This window comes from Podarcis pityusensis (assembly GCF_964106645.2).
Source record: "Podarcis pityusensis genome assembly, chromosome: 12".
Lineage (NCBI taxonomy): Eukaryota > Metazoa > Chordata > Lepidosauria > Squamata > Lacertidae > Podarcis > Podarcis pityusensis.
In genome coordinates, this window is record NC_138037.1 from 31,223,565 (window position 1) to 31,246,420 (window position 22,856).

Genomic DNA, 22,856 nt, shown 5'->3' on the forward strand with positions numbered 1-22,856 from the left:
GGAGTTGCGCTGGGTCGCGGCGCCAGGCCGAGCGATGGGGTGGCGCGCGGCGGGAATCCCTCAGGCGGCGGCGCTGTGGCTGCTCTTGGTGGCCTGCGCGGGGGCGCCGCTGTTGGCGCTGGCGCAGCCGTCCAAGGTGTCTCGCGGCGTCGCCGTGCCCTTCGTCTTCGACCCGCGCGCCGTGTGCGACGCCCCGCCTTGCCAGCACGGGGGCCTGTGCATCCGGAACGGCACCTGCTTCTGCTCCAGGGGCTACGAGGGCGAGCGCTGCCAGTATGGTTGGTATAACGGCTAGAAGAGCGGGCGGTGGCCATAACAAGTGTGGGGGAGGGGAAGCCCCCTTCCCGTGCAAGGTGTAGGTCATTGCTGGACTTGAGATGTGTGTTTTCAGGATCCAACCACGTTCCTTTGACTATCGGTGCTGAATTTTAAATTGCCCTGGGATTTTTTTGGGAAAGTGCCAGTAATAAATGTAACCCTAGTCCCTCTGGCGCAGGTTTGCAACTAAGCTCTCCTGCCTCTCTGCACCAGCCTTTCTTCGGGGGCTGCCCATCCGAAGGGATGGAGGAGCGACCCTCTGGGTGGAGGCAGATCAGAGAGCCCTCTGGGGCGAGGTGGCAAGCTTCTTTACGGTCCCATTGTTTTCTTGGAATTAGTTTTGGGAGTTTTACTTCGAAGTCAAACTGCAGTCCTCTGCATGCACGTTTACTTGGGAGAAATGCATGGGTGTTGGGTATTCCAGATTATAAATACGCAGGAAAGGGGTTAGTGCACATTCAGGATCGAAGGTTTGCTGCCCGATCCTATCGTTTACTTGGAAGCCCCGTCGATTTCTGGCTGTCATACTCTCACAGACAGGAAATCGAGTCAAGTCCAGGAAAGCTAACACTACAGTAAGACTGCAATCCTATACCTTGGGCACAAGGGGACCTTATTTCAAGTAAACATGAGTAGGATTGAGCACTACACTTCTGTTAATCTCCTAAAGATTCCTGCCACAAAGCTCATGTTTTGTGTCTGCTGTGAAAGTTGACTGCCTGGAGTTTGTCAGCATTGATTTCATTGGTGACGCTTGTTCCCAAGAAAGTGTCTGTGGGATTGCAGTCGTGAGAACAAAGAGCATTTTGGCTTCAGCAAGAGATTCTTCTTACTGAAAGCAAGGTCTTGCTTGGCTGACAAGCCCCGCCTCAATTCTTATACTGAAGTGCTTTTACAGGAATCCTTTTGTGACTATGGAGGAAGATACAGATAGGTAGCCGTGTTGGTCTGCCATAGTCAAAATAAAAAAAATTCTTCCAGTAGCACCTTTAAGACCAACTAAGTTAGTTCTTGGTATGAGCTTTCGTGTGCAAGCACACTTCTGAAGTGTATCTGAAGTGTATCAGTGTATCTGAAGAAGTGTGCTTGCACACGAAAGAACTAACTTAGTTGGTCTTAAAGGTGCTACTGGAAGAATTTTTTTTATTTTGACTATGGAGGAAGATGTAACCCAAGTATTCATCTGGTGGGAATAATGTGCTTGGCTGTTCCGCTTGCAAGTCACCCTTTTTCCAGCATTAGGGAAAATGTTTGAGCAGGGAATCTAAAAAAGAAGAAGAAATGCTGACCCTACTTTGTGTACTGCTTTTGTCCTCCTGAAAGTCCCAGATCCCAAAGAATAGAGGTGGGGGGAGATATGGGGGTGGAGCACACTTCAGGAACTTTCTGTAGTCCTTTCCTAAATATTCAGCTTGTTTAAAAGTAGGTCTCTAGCCCTTGTATATCTCTAGAGCCAGTATGGTGCAGTGGTTAAGAGCGGTAGACTCGTAATCTGGGGAACTGGGTTCTCGTCTCCGCTCCTCCACATGCAGCTGCTGGGTGACCTTGGGCCAGTCACATTTCTTTGAAGTCTCTCAGCCCCACTCACCTCACAGAGTGTTTGTTGTGGGGGAGGAAGGGAAAGGAGAATGTTAGCCGCTTTGAGACTCCTTTGGGTAGTGATAAAGCGGGATATCAAGTCCAAACTCTTGTAGAAACTTTTAGAGAAACAAGGAAGAATTCAGCGACAGTATGCTCTCCAGTTGATCCCTGTGAACCAAAGTTGTTTCTGCCTTCTGGTGTTCTGACTAATGAGTGCAAAGGCATGGGGACAATTGACAAGTGCTGGGGGAGCTAGGGAATATTGCATGGATTGTGAATGGAGAAACTTTTTGACAAACTTTGTGGACAAACCTATCAGTGGTTAGTGGAGCCTGGTGCAAAAGTGGACGTGACTCTTACCCAGAGCTTTCCAAATTGTGTGCCACGACATGTTAGTGTGTCTGCTGCAGTGTGTAGGTGTGTCACACATACGCTCCACATGCTTCTCCTGTGGCTGGAAAGGGTTAGTTTAACCTCTGGTTTGCTAGTAAAACCGAATTACTGTGTCATGAAATGATGCAAAACTGAATTACTGTGTCGCGAAATGATGCACTTCCAAAAAGTGTGTCACCAACTTGAAAAGTTTGGAAAGCTCTGCTCTTATCTTCGAACTGTAGGTTACATTCTAGCTGTACAAATTCAGATGTTTCTACAGACACCCATTACATCTCTCTCCATCTTCGTTCTGGCAGGCAAGAGGCATTGCCATCGTTCAAGGAAGGACAAATTCCAGCCAGGCAAAAGCACTCAAGGACGGTGTGCCCCAGAGAAAGCTTTGAGGGCCAGTAGAGAGACCTAGAACACCCAGGCCTGAGGTTCCCCACCCCTGCACTAAGTCCTTATTTCTAATGTAGCAAAATGTTTTTAAAAATTGAATTAACATTTAATTAATTCATTTTATTTACTTTTATGGGCTGCCCAGTAACAAAAGTTCTCAGGGTGGTTTATGATGGCATATTTGTGTGCTCTGGCTGTACTATGGTGATTCCCTCCTGCTTTAAACTTCTTCACCAAAAACCTTCAAGACCTCAGGATTCGGTCTGAGATATAGGTAAGTTGAGTAAAAGCTGGAAGATAGTGAGGACACGGTGTTTTAAGCCTCAAGGCTAGAAGCAAAGAAGATGAAGGGTTGCAAAGAAGATGAAGGGTAGGGTTGCCATGTTTCAAACAGTGAAAATCCAGACAGAAAAGCTGCTGAGCAAAAAAATACCGTTTTTTAATGAATAACGGCACTGCCAACATGGGCTGCCATACGTCCAGATTTCCCCTGACATTTTTTACCAATTTCCACCCAGACACTGCTGCTGACTCCAGTGTCCCTGATATGTCCGGGAAATCCAGGACATATGACAACCCTATGAATAGGCCCAGTCTGTCCCTCAAAACTCAACAATCTGTGGAGGCCATTTTGATATTTTGCCAAACATAGCTTAAGGCCAATGCTTGTTTGTTAATTTGTTTTGACATTTACACACCATCTTTTATGATTTAACTCAAACTCAATGAAATTCAATTTGATTATGAATTAAATTTCAACTTAAAATTATAAATCACAACAAGGTTCAAGCAATCCTAATACTTAAATGAAACATCCGGAAGAATGGCAGCATAAAATCAGCCATCAACAACTGAAAGAAAACAACACCAGTGGCTTATGCTGCCAGTGGCTTTAACTTGCATAATATGCCTGCCAGAATACAGTCTTGGGGAAATGTATAAAAGTAGATACCTTTATTGATACAGACAGTATAATGAAAGGAGATTATACCAATTAATCAGGTATAGTTATGTCTGGGGTGGAAAGCTACTTATAAGGATTATCACAAGAGGGGGTCGAATATGAAGAATCTTTTATTTGCATAATTGAATTAGGAATAGTTCTTTGGAGAATCAAATGCATATCACTCTCTATTAGTAAAGTGAATAGTTAGCATGTACCTACTCTGGGTGGGAAACAAAACCCCTCCAAGTATGCAAACAAATCTTGCTTTTAAAAAAAGAAAGCCCAATTTTTACTTTAAAACCTGGGTTACAGAGCTACTACCACCACCCTATATCCATGGATCTCAGTGTGGTTCACAACGTAAAATCACAATATAAAAAACAGAAAAGGAAAAAGGAAAAAATACATAATGAATATGTGTGTGTGTATATATATATATATATATATATATGTGTGTGTGTGTGTGTGTGTGTGTGTGTGCGCGCGCGCGTGCGTGCGTGTGTGTATATACCTAATATGTACATGCATTTAATAAATAATAATACATTTAAAAGGCCATAAACTGTTTAATTAGCACAAGGCCTGGGAGAAGAGGAATGTTTTTGTCTGGTGCCTGAAGATTTGTAACGAAGGTGTTAGGAGAGGCTCCCTGGGGAGAGCATTCCACAAGTGGGGAGCCACTGCAGAAAAGGCCCCTTCTCGTCTTGCCACCCTCTGGAGCCACCTTCTTGAAGGAGGTACACGAAGAGTGGCCTCAGATGATGATCACAGGGGCCAGGTCAGTTCATATGGGGAGAGGCAGTCCTTGAGGGACTGCAGTATTTTGTTGAACATTTGAACAAGTTTTAAAATACTAATAAATGCTTACTGCGACCTTTAAAAAATATTTCAAGGATTTAATAATAATTTTGAAAACACTACCAAATGGAGAAAAAAGAATGGTAGCAGTGGACTACTTATGGGCAATACTTATTGCAATGCACTGAAATATTTTTTTCTGCTCTTCGTTCATGAACAATGATTTAAATAATTCTTGCTCACATACTTTTTTGAGAAGTGTTTCTTCTTGTGATAAGCTGCTAATGTTTGCCATTCATTATTTTTTTGTTAAAGTGCACATCTTTTTATTCTTTTTAAAAAATTGCCATTTCCAACATTTAATTTGTGCGTTCAGAGACCAGAACCGTCATCACACATTATAGACTCCTGCCAGTAAATTCCTGGTGATCACCTGAATCTCAATTTAATCCATAATGCAAGTCCAGAGGAAAACCTGAAAACGTTCTATTGAAAATTGTTTGCAGATAGCAAATACATCGAAATCGGGATTGGCTCATGAATGATTTATTAGCCAAGAACTAGCTAAACTTGTCAGATAATTTGTTTGCACAAAATCATCGAAGCAGCCGTATGCCAAAATGTGCAATTTCCCAGTTATTTATTTGTCCATCGTGCAGGCACATCTTGTAGCTGCCACAAAGAATTCCCCTAGAATCCACAAGGAATACTGTCTCCTCAGCAGGTTTTCATTTTAATCCCATATTTAGCATGGATGAAAACTTAAGAAAATGCTGTTTGCTGTAGGAAAACTATTTGTGAAGAAGCTGATTAATCACTGGGAAAGGCTGGTGAAAGGGGTGGGGTGCGGTGATGAGAAAAATGGTTGTTTGAGGACGTAATCAGTTTTAACTGTAGAAAGATTTGCAGTTGTGTTGTGCAGTTCCACATGGCTTCCAACCATAAATCAAAAACTTAAGAGCTCAGATGAAGTTAGATGTGGGTTCACAGCTGCTACCAGAACTGTCCTGAATAACCAGGCAGTCTAAGGACCCATGATATTCCCAATGGATTATTAGCATCAATAAAGCTTTAGAACCAACTACAGTCATACCTTGGAAGTTGAAGCTCCAGCAGCCAATTGGAAGCCACAGAAGTCACCAATGGACGTTCGGGTTCCAAAGAACCTTTGCAAACAGGAACAATCACTTCCTGGTTTGCGGCGTTTGGGACCCAAAATGTTCGACTCGCAAGTTGTTTGAGATCCAAGGTATGACTGTAGTTCCTTTTAGATAGACCTGTTAATTGTGTATTGCCCAGATCAGTGCAAGGGGTAACAATGAATGAATGAATGAATGAATGAATGAAATCTGCTTTTTGAAATGCACCTTTACATCTTAAATAAGAAGCCATTCGTTAAGCAAAATGGGCAGTACTCAGAAAGAAGCATGGCAGAAAATAAATGATCAAATTATTAGTGTTACCGAAATGATAAACTCGCTGATTCAGGGAGAATCAATCAGGTGTTCAAGAATAAAGGAAGCGGGGGAGTTAACTTTATGCAAACTGAGCACTTGCTTCTGTCAAATCTACCAGTACACTCAGCACTAACTTCAAAGGGACTTCAAGAGTTAACCTGTCCCATCATCCTTGACCAGTGAGATAGGAGTGATTCATTTATAATATTTCTGTAGCCATGTTGTACTGTTACATTTGCACCAATGTTCATCTGGATTAGCTCTTAATCAGAGTTGAAAAGCAAAGCATTTCCCATTACTGTAGCTCTTCTTTTTTTGCCTCTGGTTTAGCTATTGAGGAATAGCTAATCTATTGAAGAATAGCATGACCCTTCGCTTTGGAGATTGGATTTGGGTCAGGGTCATCCTGTCACCAGTTCTTTTCATACAGCATTTGAGAGCTAATTAATATAATCAGTTGCGGTGGTTGTTATCAGATGACAAGCTTTGCTCCTATCACTGGATAGCAAACAGTATTTAACGTGATAAGAAAGTTCAGTCTTCATTATAGCCATTTCACAAACCAAATTAGTAGATTAGTAGATTATATTTACCATTACTGAATGTACAGCATGCAATCATATGAATTGCTGCCCGGTCTACTGGGCCCAGGCAAATGTATGAATTAACTGGTAGGCTCCTTAAGGGAGTAGGGTGCTTTTGAGTAGACTGTTCCCAACCCCGAAGCCCAGAAATGTCTCATCTAACTTTCTTTGTCCCTTTCTTTTGGTTCATAGCAACTTGTTATCCGAAATGTAAAAATGGTGGGAAATGTCTCAGGCCTGGAAAATGCAGATGTCAGCCTGGCTATGGAGGACGATACTGTCATAAAGGTAAGTTGAATTTAGACAGTTTTCAAATTGTAGCAAAGAGTGGGGGAATAGTCTAAAACCATTGCACTTTTAGTCCAAAGCTTTTTGAGGGTACTAGGTTGGTCAGGACTGCAATACAGACATGGTATAATGTGTCTGGAACTCTTATATATTGAGATTAATATTTGATTACTATTTGCATTTCTGGATCTGTTGTGCAGTCGCTTTGAGTGTTTCATTTTGAGGCAGAAAGTCAGGATAGCAACGTTTTCCATAAATAACAATAAGCAGGTATAACGTTATCGTAAACAAATGAGCATGAAATTTCCACCTATATGCCTCAACTCCATTCTAGAATTGTTGCTTGGAAGAGGCAACATTTATGCAACAAAACACCCTTGCTATAATGCTATAATGGCTTGCTTTGTGCCTGTGCTGTTTCCTTCCAGTAAGCTGTGAGGGAGGGTGTCAAAATGGTGGTGAGTGCATCTCGGTCAACGGGCTGGTAAAGTGTCTTTGTGCTTCAGGCTGGACAGGATCAAGATGCCAAGAAGGTAAAAATCTTCACTTCGTTAGTTATTGCGTTTCAGTCCCACTCTTCTTTCAACTTGGAGTTTTCCCCATTTTATTGTTGAAACAATCGGTATAAATAGATTAGGCAGAGAGAGAGAGAGAGAGAGAGAGAGAGAGAGAGAGAGAGAGATTTGTTCAGGGTTGCTCAGTAACTTTTATGGCTGAATGGGAATCTGAATTCAGGTCTCCTGTTCCAAGCTGAACTTTTCCCACTATGGTACTCTAGTTATCTAACGCCTGGCAGTGGAGAGGAGAGAAGATGTCAACTGGTGCTTGGATGCAGTTCATTAAAATATATCCAGTGTGTTTCAGGGGCAAATCGCCTTATATGATTCTGCACGGAGGGGTTCCTCCTACTCTTTCCCCCCAAAAAATCACTTTCAGAGCTAACACAGTTTACCCTCTGTTCAAGAGGTAACCGTTTCTGAGAATGACAGCTAAAGCCACTGCTCTCAATCTGTCAGTTTCATGCAAAGGTAGAATGTGGTCACTTTTAATGATGTTAGTGTTCTGTTCTGGTCCGAGGGAGGAAATATCCCCCCCTTAAACCAGGGATGCCTAACCTATGGGCTTCTGAATGTTGCAGAACTACAACTCCCATCAGCCTCACCCAGCATGGCAAATGGCCACAGGTGATGAGAGTTGTAGTTTGGCAACATCTGTAAGACCCCTGCTTAAAACATTCTCTAATGCTCTATAGTGGGGGTGGGGAAATCTCATCATCACCCCTTCAGATGTTGGTGGACTACAGTTCCCATCATCCCTGACCACTGGCCATGTTGGCTGGGGCTGATGGAAGTTGGACTCCAGCGACATCTGGAGGACCATAGGTGTCCCCCACCCCCTGCCATCCCCAGCTCTACAGTATAATATTGAGAGACCGAGATAGATGACTTTGCTTTATTGTTCTTTCGTTGCAGCGGTTTGTCCTCAGGGATGTCGGAATGGAGCAACTTGCATCGCTCCTGGAATCTGCAGCTGTGCAACTGGCTGGGTCGGCGGCGCCTGTCATTTAGGTGAGTTACATATCTTTTAGAGCCTCTTAAATGAAATGCCTAAAAGCTGACATGATCATCGTGACACCCGCAAGAGCAACAAAGTCTTTGCAGAGGCGTATGAGCTGCACCCAGATTCCCACCCTCATTACCTGTCTCATGTGTGTACTATCCCCTCATCTAAATATGAACGGATCGATGCAGATAGGAAATATTGCATGAGTTACTAATTTTGTATTGGGATATAGCTGACCTGAGCAGTTGCTGGCGTGTAGTTGGCAGTTCATTAACTGTACCTGCCTTTGGTCAGTGGCTCTTTCATGGCTGTCCCATGCAAGATTGACTGAAATGAATGAGGCAGCAGCAATGTAAAGACAGATTGCTGGTTTGCATTGTTAGGCAAGTCCTACTGAAATTTATGGAAAGTGAATAGTAGTAGGAATGATGATGATCATTATAGTAGTTGTAGTAGTAGTAGTAGTAGTAGTAGTAAATAATAATAATAAATTTTGTGCTTCATCTAATGCGGTCTGTTCTATATGAAACCTGCAATCTAATCTAACTTCAAATTTCATTGGGTAAATAGCCGTTTCCACTCAGACGCTGATATTGGTGAAAGTTAGGATAAAATAGACAATACTGATGCTCCAGAAATGAGTTTCACATTACAGCAACCTCTAGGATTTCTTTTTCCAGTTTAGCAGGGCTTTAAAAAGAAGGGAAAGAGTCTTCCTCTTCCCTAAAGGCAGACAAAAATAGTCTGTCCATAGCTGCTGCAGCCTTGAAGTGGAAAGCATGCAATCCTCTTAATGCAGTGGTTTGCAAATGGTGGGTCAAAGCCCTTAAGGCAATGATAGATGTCAAGTGGGCGGGTCACTAAACTGAGTAGCGAGTGCCAAGCATGAAGCAATGCAAGTGGATAAGAGAGTATCTTAAAAGCAGCTTCTGGGATCCTTCAGCTAAAGGATATAAGTGACTGTCAAGTATGTCTGTGCCTGGAGCTGCATTTGTCTGGGTCAGTGGCTGCAATCTAGTAGTGCATTCTGAATTAAGGCAATGTGGGATGGATTGGGTACAGAAGCTTCCAGGCAGGACCTTTCTTGAGGCAGAAAGTCAGCTGAATTGAATTGTGCTGCCATCTGTCTTTCCTTGAGACTAACGTGACAGCTACTCTTACAACAAATGACTGAGACTAACTATATAGGAGTGACTGTGAGGACCATAAACCTCTTGTGTTTACTGTACCTCTAATTCTCAAATACACCATTACTTTCCGTTGGGGCATCATTCTCTTTCAGTACTTGCATGATCATGAGCGCTTTTAGAACTATCAGTGACAACTTCTTTCTTTTCTTGCTTCTAAGATGGGGGAGGGCTGCTTTCGAGAGATGGCCCTTGAACTGAGTTCCCTGTGAAGTAGTGATTAGCTACTTCGCTTTTGAGTCTCTGGATTAATCTTATGGGTTAATCCTCTTGAAATGAATAATCATTGCAATAGCAGTATGTCGAAGTAACAGGTATAGAAATATAGAACAGCACAGAAACATGCCAAACAGTAGGTACTGCTAGAATGGCTCTGCAAAGGAGCATTCTATTCTGGTTGCTTTTATTAGGAACCCACACAAATCACCATGACTGGCTAAATAACTTGTAATTTGCTTCTCTCACCTGCAACGGTGCAGACCTGAAAACTGCTTTAAAGTTCGAGAACACCCATGAGGGTTATTTATTTTTCTATTCGTTTTATGAGTCACTTCTCAACAAGTTGTCTCCAAAGCATCTTGCAATATTGAAAAAGTTTGAAACAATAATGAATGATAAAACCATAATCAACAGTAATGTAAACAACAGGCAGAAGTGAAAATTAATAAGGGAGCAGTCAATAAAAATGCAGATCCAATAGAAGGCAGAAAACAATTTAGCTTTGGTAAAAAGAAAAATGTCGACACAGTGTGTAAATGATGATAATGTTTAGATTTACAGACCTGTCTAGGGAGTTCAGTCACCACTGAAAAGGCCCTCTTTTTTATTGCCAAGGTGCCAATTACTCACAGTGTCCTCCTGGAAGGGAAAGACGCTTGAGCATCAATCAGTTAGCACAACAGATGTCAGGCGTCAGGGAATCCGACCCCCCACGGTAGACTGCCAGGAATAGATAGACAAGGAAGGCTCTTACCAATGTCTTACATTCAGTATTTACAGAGAGAGGCTTAGAAATGCAGCCTCTTGGAGTAATGGCATTGCTCCAAGTAATCTTCACCCCCCCCTCCTCAATCATCAACAGCACCACCCAGCTTACGGTGGCTGCTTAGAGCCATTTGTCTCTGAGCCCTTTGCTCTCCTACTTTCACTGCTCGCTGGGTTCTGGGAGAAGGGGGGGTCTGGAATGATTTCTAGTGATAACGTGTTAGCCAGCTGCTCTGACTCTACCTCCCCCTCCTCTTCTCCTGTTATTCTCAACTTTGCCCCTCATCTACCTCTGAGCTGTGACCTCCCTCAAACCCCTGTTGTAAATCTAAACTGTCTTCCTCTTCTCTGGAAGGCCCTGGCTGCGGAGACGGTCTCCACCATTCCTCCTCTGTCCAGTCCCTGACAACAGATCGCCCTGCTCAGGCCTAAATTTTGTACTTGCGTGGAATTGTCATAGTCCTGCCAAGCCATGTTTCCCTTTCAAACCAGTTTGTAAACTCATGGGCAGGCAAGCAAGCAGGATGGGTGGGATTTAAACAAGCCATAGGTTTTGAAATCACAAGACATTTCCCCATTTGAATTATTTTTAAATCACAACAATCGTTTCTCCAAGTATAAGATTTAACAAAATTCCGACACTATAAGGATGAATGGCAGGCATGGATACTGTAGTTCTGCTGTATTTTAATGATATTTTCTTCTTAGGAATAATTGTGATAATTCAATAAAATACTATGCATCAAATGCAGTTAATGAGATGAAATCTGTGCTGTGTAACTGATATGAGTTTTGGACTCCCCCCCCCAGCATTGTGTAGGTTGCCATGTCAGCATGGAGGCAAATGCATCGCTCCAGATGTGTGCAGATGTCGTTCACCATACTCTGGTATACAGTGTACAAAGAAAATGAAACAATGAGACAGCCTACTCTGAAGACGAGCTCATTTTATTTTAATGAATAAACATTGGGAGAAAGGAGAAATTTTGCATTATGCTAGTCGGTCCATCCATAGGATTTTAAAGTCTTGATTATATATTAAATGAATGCTCTCCTATACTGAAGGGCGTTTTTGTTTTTTTTAAAGTATGACAATATCAAAGCAGTTGAATGTGTATCAAAATATATGCGTGGGGAGAATTTGAAAGCACGTGGATACCTTATGTTTCATTTTAGCACATGTAACATTGAATATTTTTTACTGAATAAAGCATTCCCGCCCCCCGCCAAAACCTCCCCTGCTCTTGCTGCTTCATTCACTTCCACAAATAGAATATGTTTTTCCATGTAATGAATATAATCTTGGTTTTTAAAGCTCTTTGATCTAGCATGAGAAATCGCTGGGCAGAAGCAAAGAATGAAATGTGGATCTTGCTGGGTCATACGGTTTTATAGACATTGCTTTCCTCTAATAGTGAACTCAGTGAGTATCAGGATAGCCTCAGTGGGGACACATGAGAAAAAAGAGGGATGTATCAGAATGGTTTTTTGGGGGTGGACTCCAAGGTTTGCAGAAGTACAAATTTTAAAATCTTAAGGGAATCGCACACAAAGTATGTGCGCACACACACACACACACACACACAAAATACAGTGAATATAACAGGTGCTTTGGTTTTATAGCTTCCTGGCCCAGCGTGAAAAACTTCTGGGGCAGAAGCAGAGTTCTCTGTGTGGAGTTTGCAAGCATGTACTCAGGGCTTGGATGCCTATAGCCAGCAGTTGGGGCTGCGCATGTGGTTCTTGAGGAAGCCTGTGCACACACTCTATGGCACTTATGCAGCCCCCGGCACTAAAGTGTGGTCAATTCACCTGCTCCATTAGCTTGTGGTGCAGATAGGAATAACGCATGGGCACCCTCTGTCTGGAGCCAACCACACACAGTTATTTCTCTGCATAGCTAGTCACACACAACGTTTTCTTCTATGCAATTATTGCTGGGTTGGGGACAAGAGCTCCAAGGAAAAGTAGCTGCTGTAGATATATTTCCTACTTAGTGATTTCCTCTGTATATTAAAAAAAACCAACCTAGCAGTCAACAAGAGAGAAAGCATTTCTCCCCTCCTCCCCCCAATCCCTTTTGAGGCAGAAATCAGAATGTGCATGCGTTCAGAAATCTTATTCTGAAGTTGCCACGGTGCTAGACAAACATTAATTTCATGGTTCTTTAATTAAAAGCATGGTTGCTTTGCCAACGGCAGGCAAATGTTGGCCTCTTGCAAGGTCAGTGAATTTCTGTAGTTTTGGATTTTAAAAAATTGCTTGAAAACAGCTCCATCTGCTGGCTGTTAAGGTTGGTTTTTTATTTTCTCCTGCCCAACTTTGTCCATTCCCCTCTGAACCTTCAATGTAATTTTACTATTCAGCATCAGCTCTCTTAAGTCTGGTCTGACACAGCAGCACATAGAATCCATGTCTTAAAGGATCAAATCACAAAGGCTGTGTTAACACAGAGCCTACGTCATAGCATTTACATTTGAAATGGACAGAGTCTGTGCCAAAACTAAATTTAGTTAGTTGCTGTAGTAGCCCCTTACCTTATATATATATGTGTGTGTGTGTGTTTTACTATGGTCAGTGGGGTGGATTTTTTTTTTCTTATTAGGCTGCATTTAAGATTTTGTCTGGGTAGATGACTCATTGCTAGAAACTGCTGGTTGCAGTCTAAATGTGTTTGTGTGTGTTGTAGAGTGAGGTATAATTATATTGATTTAAAATGGTAGATAAGAACAAAGCCTAATTACATGAATTGGCTTTAGCTGCAAATAGTTGTTTGTGCTCCTTGCTACAAGAGATAGCCTCTTCTGCCTCATTTGCCATAAAAGCTACAAAGCTGTTGGTAAAACAACAACAACAACAACACCACAGGGTTACACCATTGCTGCTGCTGGGCCAAAAGACCTGAAATCAGCATCTCTTGTGGCAACAACAGTCAGTATTTTTGGGCACCTGCTAAAACTCATATCAACATCTTAGGAGGAGAGTGGCTTCTTCTTAGCAAGCAACAGGCCTCTAGCGTTGTTCACTACTCAGCTGTTGAAACAGTATTTAAGCGTAGCATAAGGAGTTTATTTATTTTGAGAAAAATCTTTACTTTTCCAACTTTTAGATTATGGCTCCAGATGAGCACTGTAACCTCTGGTGAGCTGGTTTAAAGTAAAGGGTATGAAAGATATAACGATAAGACTCTTGCCAAATGGCACCCAGTGAAAGAAAATGTGCAGGCAACAGCATGATGAAGCCTACAGGTTTTATGTTAGTGCTACCAATCACTCCTGGTCACTCACAGCATTCTTGCTCAGATTTGAGGGGAGGGGCATTGGTGAAGCACAAGGTGCCCTCTCCCCCATTTCACACACAGAAGCCAACTACACTGGGCAGATGACTCTTACTTCAGCACCGGCAAGAGGACAGCGTCCTCCTCTTGGCAGTTGGCTAGATTAGGATGCACAAGCTGGGCTGTGTCGATACACCTGCTGCTCTGTCCAGCTTCTGGAAGCACTCTGCCTAAGGGTAGGACCAACTTGGGCTCTATTGAGCGCATCTTGCCCAACCTCCCCCAAATACCGGTAATCTCTCATCAACCCCTTTTGCAGCAGAGGGGGAAAGGATTGCACGATGAATTGCAGAGAAAGAAGTGTTTCTTCTGGAATGTGAGTCCATCCAATGAAACTATGGGTGCTGGAAATTTCAGGACGCATAAAAGAAAGTGAAGAATTCACACAATGCATAGTTAAACTGTAGAATTTGCCCCTGCACGAGGTGGCGGGAGCCATCAATTTGAATGGCTTGAAAAGAAGACGAGACGAATTAGTGAAGAGCAAAGCTATCCATAGCTACTAGGCACATTGACTATGGTCTCCCTCCACTGTTGGTAATACAGGCAATGACTGGCACAGCCAAATGGTGCGTTATTGCACATGTGCACAGAGCACTGAACCCAGAAGTACCCCCAAAATGTCATAAAGTTGTCATGGAAAGGAGCGGGGTGGGCTTACACGTGCTCCACTGATGCACATGAGGGTCCAGAACGTAACCCTCACACAAAACAAGAAGTGCCTGTATGTCTCATAACTACCAGTTGCTGGGAATCACAAGTGTGGAGAGTGCACCAGCAAGCATCTATCTGGTTGGCCGTTGTGAGAACAAGATGATAAGACTATATGGCCTGGTCTAGGAGAGATCTGCTTATGTTATTATTATGAACATTGATCTGATTGAGCAGGGCTCTTATGTCTTCTTTGGTTATCATTTGTAGCTGAGTAAGATTGTCTTCCATAAACATGGTTTTAACAATGAGTTCGTAAGTGACTGTGGAGGCCAATTCTGGATCCACACGTCCTTCCACAGTGGGGTTCAGGGAAAAAGGGAGGCAGACTATGTTTAGGGCACCTTTTCTAGCCCCTCCCCCTTTTCAGGGTGAGCTGAGTGGATCCTAAAAAGGGCTGCTCAGTCATGGATACAGCTGCTGAGCTGCTCAACTGCCTTGTTCCTTGAGTCAGAATGACTGAATCTGTATCCACCACCCATGTGCCGGTTCATGATTAGGGGCTTCCAGATTTCACGATCCTGCCCCCGTTACCATTTGCTGGTTGCCATGGGACTTTTGGAGTTTGGGTTTGGGATGGGTTTTTGGAAGATGCCTGTGTGTGAATTTGTTTTATGTGTGTAGATCAGTGCACACAGACCAACACACAGTCTTCACAGTAAGGCTCTGTTCCGATGGCATGAGTAGTCACGGCGACCAGTAGATTCTTATCTGCTGCAGCTTTCATCTGCCTTCACAGCCATTGTAACATACCGTTTGTTATCACCCGCCTGCTCTGCCATTGAGGACATCTTGGATCATTCTTTGTCTAGCTCCTTCCCTTTGACCTTACCACTTTGGGTGACTCTGCTGGGAGTACGAGATTCCCGACGGCTTTGCTCACAAGGGTCATAGGAACATGCAAGCCCATTCATCACGACAAGGTGATGATCCAGCACATGAGGGCTCGTATGCACTCGTGCTTTGAATCATTACACCTAATCCTTACACCTTTTGAGTTGCAATCTGAAGGCAGAGGCTCATGTGACTCAATTTTAATAGACGAGGAGAAATTCAAAATTACCGTACTCCACACTTTTGTAGCTTAACTTGGAATTGAAATGGGGCTGGAATCATGTCTTTTGTTTCAGACATCCCTTAGGCTTGCACATTTGTCATGTCTTTATATTCTGATGATAGCAACATAGCCTCCAGCCTTCCACAGTGGCGCTCATAGAGTTGCTCTAGTGAGATTTCCAGGCTAAAGTCACCTCTGTAGGAAGACTATGTCAAGTTACTACAATGAAATGATAAAAGAAAGTTACAGATGCAAGTCATGCAAACCAATTGTGTCTAGAAATGTGTCTGGAAAATCAGACATATTTTTATGAAGTAATGCTTTAAACCATTTGTCAGGGGAGGGGAACATTTCCAGCATTGTAACATGTCAGATAACAAACACCCTTGATCTTAAACTTTTAAAATTGTAATGTACATGGTTTACAATGTTGTAAATGGATTAAAGGGGGAATTTTTTTTAGGTGCTGTAAATCCCTGTTCTTTTAGGTGGTCAGATGGAGGTCTTCACCTCTGGCATATTACTTTCTCTGAATGAAGATGGGGTCAGGCTCTGACTTCATCAGAATCTTGTGCTCAGTGTGAAGCAGATGATTGGTGCCAACCGCAAATCCCACTTGTGTTACAGATTGACTCACCTCAGAAGTAGTCAACCCCAGCAAGACCAGCAGTTACCACCCAATTTAAAAGGTGCTGAATATAAGCCTCCCTTTCCATTATTATTATTATTATTCTGCCCTACGCCTGGAGGTTCACAGAATAAAATCAGAATATAAAACCACAAAATACATAATCAAAATAAAAACAACAACCCAATAACCCCTTCCAAAAAACCTGACATTTTAAAAGGGCCTAGGATGTCAATCACTCAACCAAAGGCCAAGTTAAAAAGGTGTATAATGATGGCGCCTAAAGGTGTATAATGAAGGTGCCAGGTAACTTCCCTGGGGAGAACATTCCACAGACGGGGAGCCACTGCAGAAAAGGCCCGTTCTCATGTTGCCACCCTCCGGATTTCTTGAGGAGGAGGCAAAGAAAGAAGGGCCTCAGAAGATGATCTCAGGGTCCAGGTAGGTTCATATGGAAAGAGGCGGTCCTTGGGGTATTGTGGTCCTGAGTAGTTTAAGGCTTATAGGTTAAAACCAGCACTTTGAATTGGGCCGCAAAACTAATTAGTAGCCAGTGCAGTTGGACCAGGATCAGTGTAATATGCTCAAACCAGTGAGCAACCTGGCCACTGAAGGCTGCAATAGCTGAAGTTTCCAAACCATCTTCATAGGCAGCCCTATGTATAAAGCATTGCAGTAATCTAACCTTGAGGTTACCAGAGCATAGACAACAGTATTTAGGCTATCCCTGTCCAGATAGGGGCATAGCTGAGCCACCAGCCAAAGCTGATGGAAGGCACTCTGGGCCCAAGCTATGAACCTCTTTCAGAGGAAGTGTAACCCCATTGAGCAGGCAATCTCCCACCCATCTGGTCTAGGGAACCACACACTAACAGTGCCTGAGTCTTATCTGGATTGAGTTTCAGTTTGTTGGCTCTCATCCAGTCCATTACCAAGGTAAGACACTTGGTCCACCGCTTCCACTGCCTCACCGGCAGATGTAAAGGAGAAATAGAGCTGAGTGTTGTCAGCATACTGCTGACAATGTACTCCGAGCCTCCAGATAACCCCATCCAGTGGTTTCATGTAGATATTAAACAACATGGGGGATAGGATTGAGCCCTTGGAACCCCATATTGAAGCATTCCCCAAGCAACACCCTCTGGGAATGACCATCCAAGTAGGACTGGAACCACCGCAAAGTGGTGCCACCACCCCTAGTTCAGACAGTTGCTCCAGAAGGATACCATGGTTGATGGTATTGAAAGCCATTGAGAAGTCGAGAAGTAACAGGGATATGTTTCCCTTGTCTCTCTGTTGACAGAGGTAACCATACAGGGTGACCAAAGCAGTTTCTGTGCCAAAACTGGGCCTAAACCCTAATTGAAATTGATCCAGAAAATCAGTTTCTTCCAAAAGCGCCTGGATCTGGTCTGCAACCATTCACTCCAGAACCTTGCTCAGGAAAGGGAGATTAGCAACTGGCCAGTAGTTAGTTAGATTTTCCGAATCCAGGGAAGGTTTCTTAAGGAGTGGTTTCTGGCTGCCTCCTTCAAACAGGCAGGGACCACCCCCTCTAGTAAAGAGGCATTGACTGTCACCCTGGTCCAGCCAGTCCTTCCCTGTTGCTTTTTATCAGCCAAGAGGGGCAAGGGTCTAGAGCGCAAGCCCTGACCGACCTGAGCACCTTGTTCACATCCTCGAGCCTTACCAACTGAGCCTTTCCTTGGAACAATCAGGAGTGCAGTCCCAAGTACTCCTTTGCAGCCACACATTTACCTGTTCCATGTGACAGATGTAGGTCAGGTGGTTCTGGCTTGGGCAAAACAGCTTCCCTAGCCACCCTTGCTTAGGCCAAATTTCTGGCTCAAAGTCTTATTGTGCACTCTAAATGCTGCCTTTAAGATGCACACAAGACAAAGTTAGATGGTTTTAATAATAATAATAAATCTCTAAGATGACCAGTAGTCAGTCTTTTTCCCTCCAGGATGGTGCCTCCTCCTGTTTGGAAGAAAGGTTGAATGGTGTCTTCACCAGGGAAAGGAGAACCCAGGATGCAGAGTCTTTATGAAGCTGTGTTAAATTCCAGCTTCTGTAACGAATAAAGCTCCCTTACTCCTCCATCCTTCATGACAGCAAATTAGAAACTTGTGAAGCTGCCATTGGTCTACCTAGCTCTGTACTGTCATGATAAGGACTGGCAGTGGCTCTTCATGATTTCAGAAAGGACAGTCTCAGATTTATACCTGGAGATATTAGAACCTTATGTTCCACCACTGAGCTACATCCTATCATGTCAAGTCTGGAGGTTCGACATGACCCATCTTCTGTGCAGACATATAGAGCACAACAGCACTGTAATGTCAATTTCACACCTTCTCCCCACTCTGTCCTAGGCTGAAATAGCTCCAGGAGCCTTTTCAAAAGATAAATGCCAAGGTTGGACCAGCATTATCTCCCAAAGCCTGGAATCACAAAAGCTACAAAAAAAAGTCAATAAAATCTCTGGCAGTACTGCAGAAATTGCAAAGTCAATCCCAGGCACAAAGTTCAGGAACAAGAGGAAAGGTTCAGCCTGCAGTCTCTAATTGAGAGTCTCAATGCCCTGAAGGCTAGAGTCACTGCTTCAGTTAAGGAGCTGCCCAGGAACTGGCCTAAGGGAATTGCTGGGAGGGAACAGAGAGTCTGGCTAATTGGAAATGATGAAGGTATGCTCTTGATTTAAAGCTTCAGGGGAAAGCAGCAGCAGCATCCCTTTTGAAGAAGGAAGATACCAAACAGTCCTTACATCATCAGTCATGTCCTTCCCCACCATTTCATCAACAGACAAATTGCATTCTTCAAGGTAACTGCCATTGCTCCCATCAGAGAGGAACATTCCACTGGATGTTAAAGCCATCACAAATATTATGGAACAAACCAGAGCTGGAAATAAATTACATCTATCCTTCTCTCTGTCTTTAAAGTGAAATTCTGTGTTTCCATAATCCCTGGCACAGGTGCTTCTCCTATGCAACCCAAGGCAATTCCCATCACTTGTTTGCCCATGGGACTCCAGCGAGCCCATATTTGAGTTTCATAATCTCTCAATACTATAACAAATCTTACATAGGGCAGAAAGGAGATGCTGAGCATGACATGTCCCCCCCCCAAAAAAATATTCATCAAGAGCTCGACTTAGATTGCTGAATCAGAACTATAGTCTAGCATTCTGTCTCATCCTATGTGTGGCCAACCAGACACCTATGAGAAGCTCACAAGGAAAGCAGGACGTGAGCTCAATTTGGATAGCTCCATTGGTTAAAGTGTGATGCTGATAATGCCAAGGTTGCAGGTTTGATGCCCATAAAGGACAGCTGCCTATTCCTGCATTGCAGGGAGATGGAGTAGATGGTCCCTTCCAACTCTGTGATTCTATGAAGAACATTCAGTAGTCTACTCTCCCACTCATGTTTTCCAGCAGCTGATACATATTGGAGTTAATATCTAGCCAACATTACTAGCAGCCATTGATAGTCCTATCCTCCATATGTGGCAGGTGATATTTCTGTGGTTTTAAGAACATAAGGAGAACCTGCTGGATCAGGCCAATGGCCCAACTAGTCCAGCATCATCACAGTGGCCAACCAGACTCCTATGGGTAGCTTGCAAGCTGGACCCAAGCAACTGAGCACTCTCCCCTCCTGCCGTTTCCAGCAACTGGGAATCAGTTTTGTTGCGTTGTTCGCTTTTCTTGCTTGCTGTTTTAATATGTTTCATGAAGCCTGGTGGAAACATAAAATTGTAATGAGTGTGTGTGTGTGTGTGTGTGTTGGGGTGAGAGCTCTGTGCAGGCTTGGCAACTGTTGCCAAGGAGATCAGAATGCTAGGAGCATGATAGTCGGAGGGCATTTTAAGTAAGTGTGCAGCTGTTGGGAGGGGGGAAATGAAATAATGATAACTGAGGGAAAAGAAATAGCTGTTTGGAGTTTGTGGAGGACATCTTTGGTGGCGACTGAACAGACTCCACAGCATCAAAACAAGACTTGAAAAGCGGAGTGGGGGAGACTGCAGTGCCAGCTCATCTCTCTATAATTATGTTGGGAAAAGGCATCCCTTTCTCCACTTATAATAAACACTGATTTGCCAAAGTGTTTGTGTAGGCTTTCAAACTCCCTTCCCAAACGGCAAACTGAGAGTGTGGCTGGTCACAAGTCTTCTGGTGTCAGCAATAGGATCTGGGAATGAGGAATTGGAAGCAGAGACAAACAGGGAAGCTGGAGAAGAGCAAGGCCTGCTCAATCTAGGCATCTCCAGGAAGGGCTGAGATGGACTTCTGTCTGAAACTCTTTGGTGGCACTTAACTGGTGTGGCTCATGGTGCCAACCCATGGTAATTCCTCACTTGTGCCCTCTTTGTTATCTAATCACTCTCATGCCCGTCCTAGATTTCAGTGAAATCCTACTTCCAAATTCAGGTTTATGTCTGCTGCTGGACGCCCTTTGTATTCCCAAGGTGTTCAGCTTTCAGGGACACGGGCTGAAGGCTGCTCTAAGCTGTTTTTCTTATGCTTCAACCTCACAAATCAAGCTGCAGGAGCCCTGATTCTTCTGGAAGACTTTAGCTCATGGGCAGCTATGATGCTGAAACATCTGCGGGCACTATATCAGCTACCCCTGCTTGATTTAAGTTCTCTTCCTTGCCTCTTGTTCTCTGTCCCAGAACCTCTGCACTGTGTTTGATATTTTCTCCAGGTTTAGTCAGGCTTCCTCAGCCGAAAGGCACCAGTCAGTGTCTTTCTAAATGCTAGATTTCCATTTTAAACAATAACAGGGGAACTCAAAAATGAACCCAAATACAACTTAAAAGGGAAAGAACTTTAAGAGGGTGGGAAGACAGCGCCTCCTCTCAAGGACGGTGGTGGATGAAGGAATCCCATGACTTGAAAGAGACAGTTGGTGGTAGTCTCCAGTTGGGTATAAGAATCCAGACCCCGGTTTCCCTCAACAACCCAAAAGTAATACAGATGAATACCTTAGCCCATTTGTGACAATGTACTTCAGTGAAAATCCAGTTGTTCATTTTTCTTTGTTCACTCTGACAGGACAGGTCACTCTCATATTTCAACTCCCTCACTTCTTTCTGACTTTCACACTCCCCCAATCTTACTCACATTTTCCCCTTCTTTAGTTGGAACATGTACTGTGTGGCACATGAACTTTGCCTGCTTTTTATCTGTCCTTCCACAAATAAGGTGGGTCTCTAGGACTTCTCCACAAAGCGATTCTCCACCTCTAGCCCCTTCTATTTCCACAACGTGGAATGGATAAACATGCAACCTTTAACCATTTTACTCTCCTACATCAGTACTTCAAGCCTCAAAGCCTTTTTTATTTCTTGTTTGGCCAGTTACTTGTGGAGGAGACTCTTGAGAGTCCCATGGACTGCAAGAAGATCAAACCTATCCATTCTTAAGGAAATCAGCCCTGAGTGCTCACTGGAAGGACAGATCCTGAAGCTGAGACTCCAATATTTTGCCCACCTCATGAGAAGAGAAGACTCCCTGGAAAAGACCCTGATGTTGGGAAAGAGAGAGACAGGGGACAACAGAGGACGAGATGGTTGGATAGTGTTCTTGAAGCTACCAGCATGAGTTTGACCAAACTGCGGGAGGCAGTGGAAGACAGGAGTGCCTGGCGTGCTCTGGTCCATGGAGTCACGAAGAATCGGACACGACTAAACGACTAAACAACAACAACAACAAAGTATTCTAATTATAACAGCAGTGTGATTATTTCCAATTCTCTGAAGCAAGCCCTCCTACTGGCATTCAGGGGTCATTGTTAAGACTCCCTAGTGCAAGTGCCGTAATGGTGTCTACTGCAGTAACAGCTATGATGTGCAGCCAGCTGCAGTAAAGATCTCCATAGCGCTGCTAACTCTCTTAAACTGGCATTTCTGTGACTACAGGTTCTTCTTGGGCATATGCCAACCTGGTGACACCAACAACAAGCAGCAGGTCCAGCCAGGGCCCTGAAACAGCTTCCCAAGGATGGCCGCTGCTGCTCATTGGGCAATGGAGTAATAAGAATTAGAAACAACATGCTATTCACTGGATCTGTGTACATGCGATATGTAGCCAAAAGTTCTCTTACATAGATGAATTGCTATAGGAAACAAAACTGTGATTGGCTAAGGCAGAAATGGTTAACATAACAGGAGCACAGGGATGTTTGAAGCAGTAACCCTGAGAAGTAGATGGAGCCATCCAGCATCCCCCAGCTTACTCAGATGCCGGTGTGAGGTTACAGTGGTTCATGATGTCCTATCTTACTCACAGGTCCACAGAATGCTGAGCATCTTCACTGGGTCGAGCCAGTGCTTTTGTATGTGGGTGTGTTTGATCTTTAATTTTCAACCTCAGCAAAAGTTCATCGCATACAAATATGGAATTCTCCTGGCTCACAGAGTATGGTGCAAATTTATGGTGCCGGCATGTTACATATGAGGGGATGTATAAACCGTTTCAGAGTTTCAAATTCATATTGTCTCCAAATGCTCATTTTTCAGTCAGTTGCAGTAAACAGATGGCTTTAAGCGGCACAATTGAATCCTACACCATACATATTGGCAGTGTCATATTCCACGACTGAACTGGCAGAGGCACCTCACAAATTGCAAG

General features: G+C 43.6%; 1 protein-coding gene and 1 long non-coding RNA gene across 4 annotated transcripts; one reads left to right on the forward strand and one right to left on the reverse strand.

The window, feature by feature from the left end:
* The first annotated feature begins 30 nt into the window (after nucleotides 1–30).
* LOC308459499 (uncharacterized protein) lies at nucleotides 31–22,717 on the forward strand. 3 transcript variants are annotated; one of them, XM_080975084.1, is made up of 6 exons: nucleotides 31–278; nucleotides 6,654–6,749; nucleotides 7,178–7,282; nucleotides 8,222–8,317; nucleotides 18,923–19,040; nucleotides 22,145–22,717. In XM_080975084.1, the coding sequence occupies exons 1-6, from the start codon at nucleotides 35–37 to the stop codon at nucleotides 22,209–22,211; spliced, it is 726 nt and encodes a 241-aa protein (XP_080831210.1). In that variant the 5' UTR covers nucleotides 31–34; the 3' UTR covers nucleotides 22,212–22,717. The 3 variants fall into 3 exon arrangements, with proteins under 3 accessions (XP_080831210.1, XP_080831212.1, XP_080831211.1); XM_080975086.1 differs by lacking the exons at nucleotides 18,923–19,040; nucleotides 22,145–22,717 and adding an exon at nucleotides 16,077–16,207; XM_080975085.1 differs by lacking the exons at nucleotides 18,923–19,040; nucleotides 22,145–22,717 and adding an exon at nucleotides 11,294–11,717.
* Nucleotides 921–2,947, reverse strand: LOC308459614. The gene is made up of 3 exons (XR_013978224.1): nucleotides 2,017–2,947; nucleotides 1,472–1,765; nucleotides 921–1,230 (listed from the first exon to the last, which is right to left on the reverse strand). It is a non-coding gene; the product is annotated as an uncharacterized lncRNA (long non-coding RNA).
* Nucleotides 22,718–22,856: the final 139 nt, after the last annotated feature.

Coding starts and splice junctions, on each gene's coding strand:
- LOC308459499 (XM_080975084.1), top strand. CDS start 35: ATGGGGTGGCGCGCGGCGGGAATCCCTCAGGCGGCGGCGCTGTGGCTG. Junction 279..6,653: donor GGGCGAGCGCTGCCAGTATG/GTTGGTATAACG, acceptor TTTGGTTCATAG/CAACTTGTTATCCGAAATGT. Junction 7,283..8,221: donor AGGATCAAGATGCCAAGAAG/GTAAAAATCTTC, acceptor CTTTCGTTGCAG/CGGTTTGTCCTCAGGGATGT.